Here is an 18,378-nt window from a genome sequence, read left to right on the forward strand (position 1 = left end):
GATCTTCCATAAAAAAAAAACTAAGCCGAATTTAGACTTTGTATCATTGGCAGTACGATTATTATAAAAATGCGATTTCGAATTTGGAATCCCCTTCGAATTTTTTAACGCAACTTGTAGGCGGGAAAAGCGGTCGTTCGTTTAGATATGTCAAAACAAATTAGCAGTGTGTATGTTTGTATGTGTGCAAATGTGCACACAATGAGAGCAGCAACTATTGATGACTCGTTCTAACTGTATAGGTGCGAAGAGGACGGCGGTTATCAACGAATATTGAATCTAATTTATTGGCGTAGTTTTCCCCCTTAGGCGTTTGAATCGATGTGTGGGCAACGAATATGGAGTTTTGAATGATATTTTAAATTTGGTTTACGATCTCACCAAATTTTTACTACAAATTATAAATTTACAATTGATAGTCCTTTTCATTGTGGCTAAATTATTCAAATGTAAAGATAAGCATCTTTATATTATTTCGAAAATGATCAACATTTGTTGTTTTTCCCACAAGAGCAGTTATATAAATTGCCCCAAATCTTCTATAATGAAACTTGTACCACAAATCAACACGACACGCGACCCCACAAAACTAAATTAAGTGCAACTTCGAAAAAGCGAATAAAGTGAGCAATCATTATGGTCGGAACGATTATATAGTTCCTATTCTATTCAGATTCCTTGCATATTCCTTGAATAAATTAATTGTACGAAATAAAAACGACATTTAGAAATTTTATTTCAATGCTATGCGCAGTTTCATATAAGTATAACAACACCTTTATCATTTACTAACACAACTCCAATTGAAAATATTTCTCATGTCTAACTTTAGATCTTTTGTCTTCTAATTGCATAAGTAAAAAATTAACCAAAGCAGGGATATATCATTACACTATAATTATACATCTTTACAAAATGTACAAAAGTAAACCCAGAGGCAAAACTAGTTAACAAGATAATTACGTTAAAACTGGCCGGCAAGACCGCAAAAGTCAATAAAAAAACAAAAAATCGAATTACGTTTTGCTTATAAGTAATTCAAATATCGAATGATGAGTCGAGTGGGTGGCGACATTCGGTGATGGGGTAAAAATTACCCTCAGGGGTAATTCGTGGGGTACGCGCCCTATATGTGAACCGTATGCATGTCGGTATTATGTGTTGGTGTGTTGGAGGGACTGATAATGGTATATTTCCTGTCTAGGAGATCCCTCTCGATGCGGTGCGAGAGCTCTTGAAATAGGAAATGTTCTAGTAGATAGATTGACAGAGCATGTCTATGTCAAAATTGAAATACAAGAATCTATAAGATTTAAAACTGATGGGTAGATTTGAGTTAATACGTTGTATAATTTTTACCATGAATCAGTAGAATGACTACTTACATTAACGTCGACTGGCAACACAGCTGGAACGTGCGTCGACCAAAAAAATCCAAAAATATAATTTATATACTTTTACACTTTTATTAGCGTCCATAAATGTAACGAATAACGTACGAAATGGCTATTAAAATGCTGCCATTAAACGCCTCCCTGAAACGACTGTTTGCATTTTAGCGGCCCGACAAATAGCAAGTGCATTCTCGAACGAAACAGCGCCATAATTCAATATAAAATGGCGAGGCGAAACAAAGCAATCGGAGAGTCTAAACTGCAACTTAACACATAATTACACAAAACGCTTAGCTTGCCCTTACGAGGGTTCTCGACGTATTATTTCATATTGTATGTTCGTGTTGCAATATTGTATTTCATGTGTGCTAGACTTAAGAATACATCCGATTAATGAAACTCTGCTCACACTGGCTGCAAATACTTGTATTTTTTTTTATTCTAGACGAAAAATATCTTTGTCTATGTATGGAGCACCAGACATTTAGCCCCTACAATGTTTTTTAATTGCGCCTATAAAATTTGAATATGGAACGCGCGGGAAATGTCGTCGCCATAAACGTACGCATTCATGCAATGGCTTTTGGCAGAGGCTACTTTTTCCCTGGCAAATGGCTTGTATCCGCTGCATTAAAATACTTACCTAATCTTTTAAGGCATTCGCAAGATGTGTGGTATGCGGGAGAGTATTTACCCAGTCGAATCGCATGAGCAGTATTCTCGCTTCGTCGCATTGTGAGTAGCTGGCTTTTAAAGTTGTTTGTTTGGCAATACTGCCATTCGAAATTTGAATTCTGAAAAAGGAGTGGCTACGCGCTTTCAAAGATTGAAGATTGTTTACGCGTCTTTCGTATTTATTGGGCATTCGCGTCGCGTCAGTGGTTTGTGCGAGGAAACTGCTGGCTAACACGCGACGTTCACTTGTCAAGTTTCTAAAGAATCCGTTTTCGCTACTTGAGTTATATGTTATGTATCGTGTGTAACCGCACTTATTGTGCCATGTTGCGTGGCTTTTCAATTGAGACGTTCATACATATTTAGTTGGAATTAGGTTAGGGAAATTGGTTTAATCGTGCTACGCGTAACTTTCATTCGTTTTAGTCCCCACGTAAATCTTTCCACGTATGTTATTGATATGAACAATTACTTAGCCATCGCCACATTTGTTCCACATAAATTCAGATGCAGGTAAGTCAGACCTAAACTTGGTTAAGACGCACATTTATTTACTAAAATATGTTTCAAAATTAAGACTTAATGGGATCGATTTTTAATTTATAATCTGCTATTGTACTTACACGTTTTTCCTATTTTAGTATTATTTTTAAATTGTCTAGCATATCTTACTATTATAATTCAAAACTTATTTTTATAGCACATATATCTTTATGAAAGTTCTTTTTTAAAAAATAATTTACTCTGACTATCCATATTGAACTCTATTACTGAACACTAATAATAACTGAAGTTTCTAAGAAACAATAAGCAATGTAAATGTTAACGCAAATCCTTGCTAGGGTTATTTATCTACATCCCTTTCCCATCTACATCTGTAACAGGGGCTTGGTAAGCCTCAGATTTGCGAACTAATTTCAACAGCAAATCCTTAAAATGAGAGGGATTTGTCTGACTCGTCTCTCACCCGCCATCTTTATGTAGCGATATAACAACGCGAATCTTATTTTGCACATAAATAACATGAGAGAAAAAAAAATACATTTAGGTATTTTTAGTATTCTGTATAATCACTTCAAAATGTAAACGTCAAATTTGGTTTAAGAAACTTAATAAAAAAAAGGAATTGCTCATAGACATTTTTAAATTTTAGAACCGCATTGAAAGGTAAAGCTGGCCTGTGTCAAATTATACTTAATATTAAAGCAGTTCTTATTTTAAATGTATACCTGTCGAAATTTAGCCTAGAACCTTTTTTTAAACATCAATAATATGTAAAATTGTTATTGTAAATATTTTCATTCTATTTTATATATATTTTAATGTTGACACTACGCCTGTCCTAATTATGAAGAGGGTGTAGACATGTCAGTCGTCGAGTTCATGTTAATGGCTCATTAAAATTGAACTTTAAAGAACATGTGTAGGTTGCCTTAAGACGACAGTAAATAAGCATTAATTTAGCACGTATATGACACAATTAATGCTCAGGTTTAGCTTATAAGTTATTACTGAGAGCTGTTATTAACTGCCACCAGTAGCCGTAATGTGATAAGCAAATCGTAAAACATTTCTTTTTGTTCGACTGGAATTCTTTAAATGTTATTATTACCAGTAAAGACTTAAGTATGTAAGTATACAGTAAAAATGATTGTAAATCTGTTTATCTATGTTTTTTTTTTTTTTTTTTTTTTTTTTTTTTTTTTTTTTTTTTTTTTTTTTTTTTTTTTTTTTTTTTTTTTTACGGGACAAATTACACTGATTGAGTTAGCCTCGAAGTAAGTTCGAAACTTGTGTTACGAGATACCAACTCAACGATACTATATTTTATAATAAATACTTATATAGATAAACATCCAAGACCCAGGACAATCAGAAAAAGTTCTTTTCAAATCTCGCCCTGGCCGGGATTCGGGACCTCCGGTGTCACAGACAAGCGTACTACCGCTGAGCCACAGAGGCCGTCAAATGTATGTAAATCTGCAACTACCTACCTCTGGCAGAAAGGGAAACTGAAATGATTATTGAATAAAGACTATATTTTATAAGCTTCTGCTCAAACTTTACTGTCTCGGGAATAAAATAAATATGAAATTTAAAAAAAATTAAAAAAGCATTTCAACAACTTCAAAGTAGCCGTAAAAGGAATAAAGATATAAAAATCCAGTAGCTGACGGCTGTCGCGTCAGCACCAACATAGGTTCAAGTATTTTACGAGGATTATACCCCTAATGAGGTGTAATGAGTTACTGACATTTAATTTATGAAGACAGGTAATTCGTTCTGCTTATTCAATGAAACCTCGCTTCATTTTAATCTAGATTGAAAATAAAATGCATATATAATTACCTATACTTCGTAACTTTAAATAAAAAAGTCGTAATTCAGTCGAGATTTTAAAGAGATTACACGCTTGTTAAAAAATAGATTTCTATAGAAAATAAAAGTGATTTATTTTTTAACAATTTCCGCTATTAATCTCTGAGAGTCAATCTAAGCGGTCAGATAATTATAATTTAAAACCTTATTTAGTTCTTAACGCTTGCACTGTTAGTACCTATTTCCGTTTATTTATTTTATTATCACTTTTTATCATAGCATTTCTGTAACTTTGTTTTTATTTCTCATTCCTAGTATTTCTTATTATTACACTACTTGAAAAAGCCTGAGTACATACTTCACGTCAACAATTTCTTTAATATCCATATTCCCATAATACTAACTTCATCGCTTCCTACTTCTTTTTATACGCAAATTTTCATTGCGAACCATTCAATAGGGCAAACTGATTGTCCCACACTTCGGTATGCAAATGCTTGACCTTGAATCTCGACTCCCGTAAATAATAATAAAATTCGCTACTGTACTTACTTTGTTATTGTGCCTAACTCGAATTTCTTATGCAAATTCGCTTCCCACGGCGATACTTATTTGCATACTCGTACCTTTAAGGGGTTGGTAACTTATCTACTTGCAAATCCCTTCTTTAGGATAAAATATGGTAATTTCAAACTACAAAATTAATTATGGCGCTACCTTTAGCCACCTGGTCGCTTTTATCGCATGGCAATTCTACTTTTCAAATTTAAATGTGGTCTTCCTTTGCGTTTTACATTTGAATTTGGAACCATGTGAATTCTAACGTATCATTTTATATTTTTCTTTAAGGTTGGCAGTATTCTCTTGTTCTGCATTATTTTCGTTCAATTTATATTTTTTAGGAAACTTAAGACAGTGCTGTTTATTTTGCCTACTTGCTTGAAGATAAATGAAGAAATCGTGCTCATAACCAAACTAAACCATTAAAACCATTATCGAAGCCTTCATATGGTGCTAGAAGATTCCAGAAGACGAACATATCCTGGTGACTGCCACTAGCGAGGTATAGAGTTCCTACGTACCGTAACACCGTAGGAACTTCATACCGTGCTCTTGGGTTTGCCAAACATCTCCAAAGAAGAATACCATTACATCAAAGAAGATTAAAAAAACACGAAGAAGAACACCAAAGAAGAAGAATAACAAGGAAGATTGAAGAAGCTGTAAATGTTCCCAAGTTTGTCTGATATTTTATGTACATGAAAAAATTAAACTTTTTCTTAAATACCAGATACCTATTATGTTTATTTTTTGTATTGCAGCGTCGATAGTCGATGCGTGACGCGTAGAAAGACACAGGTTCAAATCCAACCGGAACCTAAAGCCATAAGGAAGAAGAATATTTTTATTTTTTTCATTTGTAGTTATTGTTGTAACTTTATTAAAAAAAAAGCATATAATCATATATTTATCGCTACCCGTATGGTTATGGTTTATATGAAATGAATGAGAAACCACGAATAACGCATGTTAGATATATTAATGATTTATTTTTTAATTTAATGCTGTAGGTTGTGATGATTCACCGATGATTCAATGATGTATCATTCTACAGAATAAAAGAAAAAGGGCAGTGAATCATTATAAAGTTTTGTGGTTACAAACATTTTTTTTTTTAATTTTACAACTAGAGAGCGCCAGCGGCTCCTCTTGCGTATAACAAAAAACCCTGTTATCTTCAGTTCCCGCGAGAATTTCCCAAAATCCTTTCTTAGCGGTTGCCTACATTATATCAACTATCTGCACGCCAAACTTCAGCTATATCGGTCTAGTGGTTTGAGTAGTGCGTTCATAGATCGGTTATAGTCAATCGGTCACCTTTATAGGATAGATATTCGTTATAGGATGTTTCAAAACAAATAAGTACGCCTAAAGCCTTCCTCGATAAATAGTCTATTCACCACAAAAATATTTTTAACCAGTAGTCAATCGGTCACCTTTAGGTATAGGATATATATTATTTATAGGATAATTCAAAACAAGCAAGTACACATATATAAGAATGATATTAACAAAAATAACCAAATGCGAACAATTATTTAAAAAAATCTTTTGTGTGTAGTAAGTACCTACGTTTTATTAAAATTCCTGTGATTCAAACGAATGCCGTGTGCAAAAGGGGGGTGTGGTTCCCGGCACCAATGCAAATAAAGGATAGTCATCCACTCCATCTTGTTCACTTACTTACCACTTACGCATAATTTCAAGAAGTTCAATTGGTTCAGTAAATAACACGTGAAAACTTATAAATTAATTAATATATAGGTACGGATCGGTAGGCAGGGATCGTGGCAAGTGGAAAGAGGTAGTCTCTGCCTACCCCTCCGGGAAAGAGGCGTGAGTTTATGTATGTATGTATGTATGTATAGGTACGGAACAAATTACACAGATTAAGTTAGCCTCGAAGGTAGTTCGAAATTTGTATTACGAGATACTAACTCAACGATACTATATTTTATAATAAATACTTATATAGATAAACATCCAAGACCCAGGCCAATCGGAAAAAGTTATTTTCTCATCATGCCCTGGCCAGAAGTCGAACCCGGGACCTCCGATGTCACAGACGAGCGTACTACTGCTGAGGCCGTCTAGAACTTTCGAAATTATAATATTACTAGCTGTGCCCGCGACTTCGTCCGCGTGGAATAGTTATATTGGGCATCATTGAAGCCCTCAAGGATGAATAATTTTGCCCGATTTTTACCGATATTACCCGAACAAATAAACTCTTCAGCTTTATAATATTAGTACAGATTATAGTATGGATTCTGTAGCAAGTTGCCACCAGCAACAGACTAAATAAATGACAGTAGACCATCACCCGTTATCAACTACACTATGACACACGAGGGTATCATAATGACACGTAATATTTATCTTTAATGCCATGTAAATATAGAAATAAGATAATTGGCACCCGTAATAGGCTCTGACATGTACTTATTATTAGAGGCGACGTGTTCTTCCTAGTAACAAACATGTCAACATTAATAAGGGGAAATAATACACTAGAATACTGGCTGTTAGACGTGGTTGTTTTTCAACGAGGAAAGACATAATTCAGTACATATTACTTACATATATATATCATGTCTTCAACCTTTACGGGGTAGGTAGAGTCAACAGTATAGAATAGATTTATTTTCAAAATTGGATACAAAGTATCATTTATTGACGTCACATCACTTAAATCTAATTATAACTACTACCGCTTCCAAAGCGCATGTGTAGAAGAAGCGGCGGAACAAACTACACTGCAACATTTTCACCGGACGTCAATTTACAAATATAAATCTGTTAAATCTAAATAGTTGGTTGACGTCAAAAAAAATACTTAAAACTAAGTTTACTGCCGCTTCCAAGGCGTCAGTGCAGAAGAAGCGGTAACAAACTGCACTGCAGCTCAAGAACGTCAACTTCACAAATATCCAAACTTAGAATAGAATGTGTGCGAGAGATGTAATAAACAAATAAACAATTTTATTTGTAATAAACAAATAAACAATTTTATTTGTTTATTATATACATTAATATCATGTTGTGACCTTATACTCATAGGTCGATGCAGGAGAGAGCTCGCCATTGCATTGCATTAATATATCTTTCAAGGAAACGAGGGAATCGTCGATGTTGTCAGGCCAAAGTTAATGTTACCAACATCTACATGCTTGTTACAATGTAGTATTGACATGGGAAATGAAATAAAAAAAAATCACATTTTTTTTATCACCTCCAAAAAACGCAGATTGATTTTGTCCAAAAAAGGTATTAAGAAGTATTTGTCAGGTACCCTTTTCATTTCTTAACATCTTACTAAAGAATATTTATGATGTACCCACTATCGACCAGTCATTTGGCCTAAAATAGAAACGTAGGCATTCCATTAATTAACATACAAATGGGCTATGCCGTGTTAATATTTAAAAAAGTTGTTGAATATGATAATTATATATGAATTTTGAATTTTTTATTGCATGTTTCCGCTGGCTAGAACGGTATCCACTACTTTGATAAATTGAGATTATTTTAAACTATTAATAATAAGTTTATGATTAAAAGTGTGGGATTGTAAAATACTTTTTTAAGACTGTTCCTCGTGCAATTTTCAAAATTCTAAACCGTAATTAACCGTCATTACCCCATAAACACCACAAAGTGGAATAATTAAATATATAGTTGGAAACACAGCTAATGTTGGGATCCTAGCACATTTATTCTTTCGATTGTGGTTTTTTTATAAATCTTTATTATACGAGAGAATATATAACACATGCATTATAAGTTAAAAAAACTCGGTTAAGATCTGATAAAATGTAAGGTCAACCTTTATCGACGAAAAAATTACACAAAATGCCTCCTCCGGGAAATTTGTATGTATGTTTGGAATTAAATAATAATTAAGAATCCTATTTAATAAATGAATCTATGAATCTACAGATGAATTTACTAACCATTAAAAATTTTCTTTGATACCTAAACTTCTTATTATACCGAGCCTATGTTTAAGATGAGAAAGTTGTATCTTTTTCTATATGGCACTCTGTACAAGCGCTTGCTACTGAAGCAAAAAAAAAAAACGCCAATCAATTAAATTCGGTATTCGGATACTATGAATGTCTGCACTTGTAGCTATAAATGCTATTTGCAATTTTTTTCTCTCCAATCAACAATTATCCTAATTAGACCTGTGTCGAAATGAATGTCAATTAAGGTGGTATTCATACTTGTCAATCTGCCTTTTTGTTGTGTACAGACTGCATAACAATTTTAATGCGAGATATTCGCTTTTTTTAACCAAAAACAAACAAAAAAATTCCTATAGATGCCTGCAGATAAAATTGAAATTTAAAATGACATGATATAAAGGGGGATGAAAAGACTGATAGGCCACGTTAGGCCTATCAGTCTTTTCAAGATTGTTGACTCTATCTATCCCGCGGGGGATATAGACGTGACTATATGTATGTATGTATTTACATTTTTGTGCAGGACTTTTGTACGCAGGAACACTTTCAAAGAAATTTTCATATTCTCTCTCATACTCTTGAAGGTCTAATCTGCCTCTGTGCCTAATTTCAACAAAATAAATTCTACAGTTTTCTTTATCAGGCGTTACGTAGGTTCCTTTTTTTGTAGAAATTCCCACGGGAGCGAAGCTTCGCACAAATGCTTGTAGACTGTGAAAATATGCAAAGCTTTGATTTAAAAAAATAGTGTTACCTTGACAAACATTTTAACACTATTTCTTTTTTTAACGTTTGTACTTTTTATATGTTTGACAGATGTTGATGTTGACTTTGAAACTGCCTGTTATCGCAGAAATAATAACTCATCATAATAATTTAGAAATACATACTTTTTAAAGGCTTAAGTATTTAAAAAAAACAATGGAAATAACACTTTAAATTTGTTTGTATAAAAAATATCATTGTAAGGAGTTATTTTTACCTTAAATCATATTTTTTCCATAGGTACCTAGTTTTTTATTATTTATCTATCTGTTTAATGTCTATGTTCAGTTAGGCTCGTTGACGTGACTCTTAACGTTGAACATTACACTTTCTAAGCAATTTCTGAAATTCTAACACTTTATTATAGTAGTTGTCCAGCGTGACTTACATGGTGTTTTTATTTTGACTTCTACGTACGTATAATTACGCCTACCCTTGCGGGGTAGAAAGAGCTATCAGTCTTGGAAAAACTGAAAGGCCACGTTCAGCATGGCTCAATGACGGAATTGAGATTCAAATTGTAAATTGTTCAGATTGTATCTACAAACAGAATCCCAAGTTCATTAGCCCTTCCCTTAGTCGCCTTTTACGACATCTATGGGAAAGATATAGAGTGATCTCATTCTAAAATACCTTACACGCGGCTTACAATCTCTGCTCTATTAAAACTTCCAATGCTTCTAGTCTACAGTGTAGCAAAACATCGTGAGGAAACCTGTGTCTCATAAGTTAGACATTCAAGCAACATACAGCCTTGGCCAAAAGTCTTAGGCACCCCCAACTTTTATTAAAATAATGAAGTAAAACAACTTTTATTTTCTATATTTATTTATTTCTTAAAAATCAGGTTAATATAAACAAGAAAAGCTTAAAATCTAGTAGGTCCACCTTTAGATTTTATTACTGCACTGATTCGAGCCGGCATGCTGCGTACTAACTTTGTACACTCATTCCTAGAAATACTGTTCCATTCTTAAACTAATGCATTTTTAATGCACTTTTTGATGAAATACTATGCTCCTTGATCCTCTGCTTTAAAATACCCCAAAGATGCTCAATTGGGTTGAGGTCTGGAGACTGCATCGGCCAATCCAGCACCTCAATATTATTTTCAACAACCAACGCATCACTATCCCTGACTTATGACACGGTGCGTTGTCTTGCTGAAAAATGACGCCGTCTAGGTTGAGGTTACCGTAAATGCTTATTAGCGATGGTATTAGACGAGTTTTGAGTACTTGGATGTACTTTTCACTGTTCATACGACCTTCACAAACAAACATTTCACCAACGCCATCGGCAGCCATGCAGCCCCAGATCATAATACTACCTCTGCCGTGCTTGCCAGTATGTACAACGCAATCTGCATGGTATTCTGCGCCCATACGTCGCCTCACAAAGGTCACACCCGGTGTCCCAAAAACCTGGTTGAGGAAAAAACAATACCTATTAGGAAATTGATTATAATTTGTAATATTAGAGTGGAACTAAAAAGGAAAAGTTCTTAATTATAAGAAAACTACTAGAATTGACTCACCTTAAAGTTAGATTCATCAGACCACACCACATTAGCCCAATCTTCCTCTGTGAAATGTTGGTACTGCAAAGCTATTCTAGGCGCTTCTTTTAATTAGTTTCTGACAGCCTAGGCTTCTTCCTGGCTTTGCAACCTTTTAGGCCTGCTTCGCCGAGTCTTCTTCTGTCGGTTCGCGAACTTTTTGACTTTCCAGCTTCATCTGACAAAGCAGCAGCAAGCGCGGATGAAGTTTTCTTCCTATTTTTCAGTGACTCTCGAACCAATTTTCTATCTTCGCGATCCGTTGTCACACGTTTTCGGCCTGCTCGTGGTTTCTCGTCGTGGGTACCGGTCTCGGCAAACCATTTGATGGCAGACTGTACAGCGCAACGCGAACATTTCACCAACTTGGCGATTTCTTTCTGGGATCGCCCTTGTTCGTGTAAAAGTGCAATTTTCACTCGATTTTCAATAGTAATTTTACTTTTTTTGGGCATTTTAGAATTAATATGATGTCAATTTGTCGCTCAAAAAAAATTACAGCTCGTTTACTAGTTGAAGTCTAGAACACAACTGGTCATATAATCACTGATGAGATTACAAAAAACTGAAATCTTTTGTTTTCGGTGACCAGGGTTTTTCATGACCTCAAAATATGCCACCTACTGTGCCAGGTAACGTTTTATGACCCTGACAATACATTAAAGATAAGTATTAATTCATTGTTTCAATAGTAAACATGGATTGTGTATTTTTAAGGGGTGCCTAAAACTTTTGGCCAAGGCTGTATGTACTTAGGTTCCTCTGAAAAGGTTGCGGAGTTCAGACCGAGTCTCTTCGTGTAAAAACCTGACTTGACTAATCCACGGGACAACCATGAGGTCTACTCCAGTTAGGTAATGACGTGATTGGAATTTACGTGATACTTCAATACTAGACCAGAATGGAATCAGATATAATAATAGAATGAGTAGGTACTATCACACCACTTTCCCGGAGGGGTAGGCAAAGACAAAATCTTTTTCGCTTCATCCTTAATCATCATTCTTTTCATTAAATGCAATACAAGTCAGTTTATGGTACTCTTGACCTGGACCTTTGGCCAGATAGTCCCGATAATCATGGTACCTTGAATTACGTTCATCTAAGCCTTTTTTCAGCTGATTTATTTCAAAAATTTGAAACAAACACAACCAATCTTGATACTACGATGATGCCATGAGATTTAAAAATAAAAAAATCCAATTCGAATTTATTCAAAAATGTAGTCTCAGGTTACAGAATAATTCTAGGCCCGTATTTTTATTGCGTCATTTCCATAAGTTGTAGTTTTATGGACCCAATGGGCCCAAAACTACTTCGGGTCCAAAACTGGTCGGGTTCATTCACCCTTCTCATTAGTTTTTGATCACAGCCACCCGAATTCCGAAAGGTCCCAAGATGGAATACTTCGGTAGAGAAATTCCAACTTTAAGCTGATATTGTAGAGTATAATTTTGATTGAAGTTGTAAAGAATTTTTTTATTACAACCTTACAACTGGTTTTGGACTTTTAGTCGGTTGAAATGATAAAATTCTTTGGTAACGTATACCTACAGATTAGAAATACTTCGCCCTACCTTATTTCGAATTGGAGACTGTATTATAATTTATCGCACGCACGATAAATATATTTTTGGGGATGCATAGCCTAAAAAATTGTACCACGGCGATGCAAGTAAGTAATGTATTATTCCGAAACCTCATTTCTGAGTTACCTATACTAATATTATAAAGCTGAAGATTTTGTTTGTTTGTTTGAACGCGCTAATAAATATTTTTGTGTTGAATAGACCTTTTATTGAGGAAGGCTTTAGGCTGCAACTTTTAGGAGCGAAGAAATAATGGAAAATGTGAAAAAAAAACGGGAAAAATTATTTATCCTTCAGGGCTTCAATGATATCCAAAATTACTATTCCACGTGGACGAAGACGCGGGCACAGCTAGTCTTCTATAAAATCGATTGCTATAACCAATACTGTTACGGGTCACACTTATTTTTATATTTTAAATTTATTATATAAAATACAAATGTATAGCACAATTGGCGGACTTAATGCTAGAAGCATTATCTACCAGTCAACCATTGTTTGACATCGTGAGTAATCCTGCTCATTAAGGAAACCACGATCCAAATTCAAATTTAAATTTTATTTATTAATTATTATAGGATACTTCATATCGCTTAATAATTGTCAAAACTTTTGATTTCACAACATTGGTTGACGTCAAATAAATTACTTAAAACTAAGTTTACTGCCGCTTCCAAGGCGCCAGTGCAGAAGAAACGGTAACAAACTGTACTGCAGCATTTTCTTCAACAACTTCAACTTCACATATATCCAAATTTAGAATAGAATGTGGACGAGAGAATACATTCACAAAATGGGTTAGGTTTCCCTGCATAAGTTGAGGAAAGACTCCCACGTTTTCCTCGTGGACCAACTGAAATGCCCAAAGCGTTGTGTCATCCAGATTTTTTTACTTCGTGTAACAACCCGACTTATATAGGTACAACATCCACTTACAAATAATGACGTCTATCCCTTGCGGGGTAGACAGGGCTAACAGTCTTAAAAGATAGATAATTCAGGTTTTCCGCAAATAACACGGAAACTATGGTTTTTACCGGGATGAAAGATACTCGGTTTTTTTTTTAATTAGCTAAGTAACGCGCAATGAGGTAACAAACTTACTTACGTTCGCAACAATAAGATTAATTAGCAAAAGGTTTACTTAGCAAAATGCAAATTCTTCTTCAGTGCTATATACATACATATATATCTCAGGTAGGCTCTGTGTACCCCGTGAGGAACAAAGCCGAGATAAACATATGTGTGTGGTAAAAATATAAAAACTAACAATAAATAAAGTTATTTGTATGAATGTACCGTGTTCAATATAACCGTTTAAAAATATTAATAATGTGAAGTTATTTGTATGAAAGTAACGCGTTTAGCCCGTGAGAGAATGTTCCGAAAGATTTCATTAGCATTCAATTGTGTTTCGTATGAATTATTCCGTTCACTCTGTTTTGTATGGAGAGGTAAGTAAGCAAATGTATGAATACATTTTTGATGTCTTTTTTTACATACATACATATGGTCACGTCTATATCCCTTGTGGGGTAGACAGAGCCCTTTGTTCGGTGTACGACAGATTCTGGATCGGACAGATTCGTAATTCGGCAGATTCGCTACTCGACAGATTCGTCGATTAGGCAGATTCATCAATTCAACATATTAGCTGTACGACAGAAAATGGATACTTATGCACAAAATACATACATACATACATACATACAATCACGTCTATATCCCTTGTGGGGTAGACAGAGCCAACAGTCCTGAGCGGACTGATAGGCCACGTTCAGCTATTTGGCTTTAAGATAGAATTGAGATTCGAATAGTGACAAGTTGCTAGCCTATCGCCTAAAAAAAAGAATCTCAAGTTTGTAAGCCTATCCCTTAGTCGCCTTTTACGACATCCATGGGAAAGAGATGGAGTGGTCCTATTCTTTTTTGTATTGGTGCCGGGAACCACACGGCACAAAATATCTTGGATAATTCCATAATTGCTAGCCCATCGCCTAAAACAGAATCCCAAGTTTGTAAGCCCTAAGACGCCTTTTACGAGATCCATGGGAAATAGATGCAGTGGTCCTATTCTTCTTTGTATGGGTGCCGGGATACACACGGCACTGTCTTTTTAGTTTACAAAAATCAATCAAGGGAAATAATGCTTATAAACTAATTAATGTCCCAACTAATACTTTAAAAGCGAATCTTTTGTTTGTAACCTCTTCAAGCGTTATCTACACAACCAATCTTCTTAAAAAAATGCGTATATATAATTAAGAGCCTGGATAAAGACATAGGATACTTTTTATCCCGGTAAGAACTATAGTTCTCGAGAGATGTGCGTGAGATCTGTATTGTGTAGGTAGCGCTAATTCGCGTGTACTTGGCGCTATATTCGCGCGGGCGAAGTTGCTGGCAAATGCTAGTACTTACATAAATCTCACGCCTCTGACTCAGAGGGGTAGGAAAAATACTACATCTTTCCAACTGCTACGATCCCTGCATACTTCTTTCGCTTCATCCACATTCATTAGTTCTCTTCGTGCAAGCTCGTATACTTATAAACTTTTTGGGTTTTATGTTTTAAGCTGGGCTAGAAATCTTTATCTGAATGTAATATTCGGTTGCAAGGTTTCGGAGGTCAGACGATGGTCGTTTCGTGTAGAAATCTGACTCACCACAAGAGCGTTGTCACCGGTGAACCCCGGGCTCGTTTCAAGAAAAAGTTTCAAGAAAGAAAAGAAAGTTTAGAAAAGAAGAAAAGAAAGTTTAAAGAAAAATCGAAACTATGAATGATGATGAGAATTTAACCAACGCGAGAGATGTGGGAAAGGTAGGCATAGGTTACACATACAAATACATACATAGTAGACAGAGCCACCAGTCTTGAAAAGACTGATAGGCCACACTCAGCTGTTTGGTTTAGTGATAGAATTGAGATTCAAATAGTGAGTACAACATCCACTTAACTATAATCACGTCTATCCCTTGCGAGGTAGACAGGGCTAACAGTCTTAAAAGACTGATAATCACATACAAATGGTTAAAGAAATCAAAATTTTGGTGCTTGTTAACAAAACATTGATGCAACTTTCTCTTTTATTAAGAATTTATATTACAATATTTCAGTTTAAAACTGTTTCAGCTGTTTGCAATGTATGTAATACTATATTTGTCTGAATTTGCTAATAAAAAAACATCCGTCTAATCAATGAACAAAAAAAACTGCAAATAAAAATGATAGACAGGGAAATTAGCATCTATCAAACGAACTTTGAATCGTTATTCACAATCTGGGAACGATAATTGACAGTCAAAACAATCATGTTTACATCATTGATAATGGTGATGAATTAGGAAGTATTTCTTTATATCTCCTTCACAATTATAATAAACAGATAGTTTTAAATAATGGAGAAGTGACTAGACTATACGACAAGGCGCAGGGTACTGAGAACAGGTTGAAACCATTTTTCGAGTCCTCCTAAAGCATGCTGGTATTGTATCACACGGAGGTTGATGGGTGCAATCAGGTATAGCAGCACAGGGCATTCGACCTTCACACATTTTATGGCCGAGACACCTCGGAATTTTAATGCATGGAGGATTATGTTTACAAACTAAATCGCTGTAATTTTTCACTTCACTTTGGACGTTACAGATCTCACCAAACATTATCCATTCTCTCGCACATACAGGCAGCTCGGTGCATTTCGGTTTATGATCACAAGTTGCAAAACCGTATTCAAAATCCTCAGTTTCCAATACACACTGTGGAACCTTCCTACACATTGGCACATGGACGCAACAGACGTCTAATTTAGGCGAATACTTTTGCCTGTAACACATCCTGACGTATTTGCAAGGCGGATAATGATGGCACAAACTTTGTGTTTCCTTTTCTATTCTATCTTCATCCTTATAATATTGCATAACATCGATATACCTTGAGTGCGATTGGTCATTATTTAGATCAGTGATGTGATTTGTAGTCATGTTTGTAATATTATTTTGCTCATATTTATTACTCTTATCTTGCGTAACGTACCATGTTGGAGTAGAATTTTCTTTTAGAGGCACATTAAGACATCCATTTATGAGTATACATTGTGGATTATGGATACAAAGGATTTTACCTTTATATTTATTGGCTAAAGATTTGCTGACTAATTCATGGTCTTGCTGACAGGGTTTTGAACTTCTTGTCTTGACGTCATCAATTTTTTTATCATACGATTTTGGGAGTGATTCAGCTGAGGGGCATTGGCATTCAGCTTTAATCGGCTTTTTTCCTTCAGGCACTACATAGTTTGGTGATGGCGGCAGACACATGCTAAACTCTTCATTGTCAAAGCATTCACCCGCCTTGCAAGCCCCGCATGCATTCGTTTTATTGCAACAGGCGTCTTTAGGTTTAGAATTATTTAAGTCGTGTGAACAATCACATGGCTTTGAACATGTACCCTTTTGTTGACGATTTTTCTGTTCAACTTTAGTTGCCACATAATCCCAAAATATCTCGGATCCTAAAACATCGTGATTTAAGTTATCATTGTGAAATGATGTATTTGCGTCCTTGTCATTTTTGGGAGAAGAAAATACTTGATAATTTTGTTTGTTAGCATAATTTACTTCGTAAGAACTTCTGATTTTTTTCTCAGTTTGTGGCTTTGACGTATTTTTCTTGTACTGATTATGATAATATCTAGTGTTAGAGTATTCTTTGTCTTCTAATGTAACAACGTCAAGTTCACTAGATACTGATGAAAATATTGGTAACGTTGTATAAGTAGATTGACCTGACGGTTTTCTTGGTTTATTAACACGTGGCGCTGCATAATCCAAAATGATTGAGGAGTTAAATGAAGTATGTGTTTTACGTTGAAGTTCATAAACAGGTTGGTCTAAATTGGAGACTCTCATTTTCCTTAATTTTCTAGAACTGTTGTTACAAAGAACATTATAAACATTACATCCGTTTTCCTTCCGATCATTTCTAACATTATTTTCCTCAATGACAGACAAATGTTTGTCATAACGACTTGAGCGTCTGAAAATTTTAGACAAACACGGCGTCTTATTCCTGAAGTACAGCTCACTTATAGAATAATTTGCTACTTTACATTTTTGTTGATTAAGTCTATTGAACTCTCCCAAATCATTCAATTCTATATTGTTTATCATGTATTCTGTATCAGGTACTTGAACCTTTTTTTCTGTAAATATCTTGTCATACTTGCCTTTATTTGCATCACACTTCTTATGATTACTACAGTTCAAATTTTTACTTCTTAAGCTGATTTTTCTTAGCAACTCTTTATTCAGTAACAGTTTGTTTTTCTTTATTTTTGGCACGTCTAGTGTGGGTTCTTCAAAGTCTGAGCTGTCGGAGTGTTCTTCAATTAACATGGGTTGATACATTTTGAGGCAATCTGATTTACTGTCGCACATCTTGAGGTCAAAAAATTATACTGATTTTAGGTTCGGCATACGGTACGTTACATTTTTGTATTTTCTTTCTAAACTACGGTAATTTTAGTTGCATCTTTCTGAAATTTTGT

General features: G+C 34.9%; 1 protein-coding gene across 1 annotated transcript; it reads right to left on the bottom strand.

Annotated features, from left to right (window-relative positions):
• Positions 1-5,352: 5,352 nt before the first annotated feature.
• On the bottom strand, positions 5,353-11,695 carry LOC132902261 (uncharacterized). Its single transcript, XM_060946637.1, has 3 exons — positions 11,325-11,695; positions 10,931-11,128; positions 5,353-5,518 (listed from the first exon to the last, which is right to left on the bottom strand). The coding sequence occupies exons 1-3, from the start codon at positions 11,693-11,695 to the stop codon at positions 5,353-5,355; spliced, it is 735 nt and encodes a 244-aa protein (XP_060802620.1).
• Between the last annotated feature and the right edge of the window lie 6,683 nt (positions 11,696-18,378).

This window comes from Amyelois transitella, chromosome 11, assembly GCF_032362555.1.
Source record: "Amyelois transitella isolate CPQ chromosome 11, ilAmyTran1.1, whole genome shotgun sequence".
Taxonomy (NCBI): Eukaryota; Metazoa; Arthropoda; class Insecta; order Lepidoptera; family Pyralidae; genus Amyelois; species Amyelois transitella.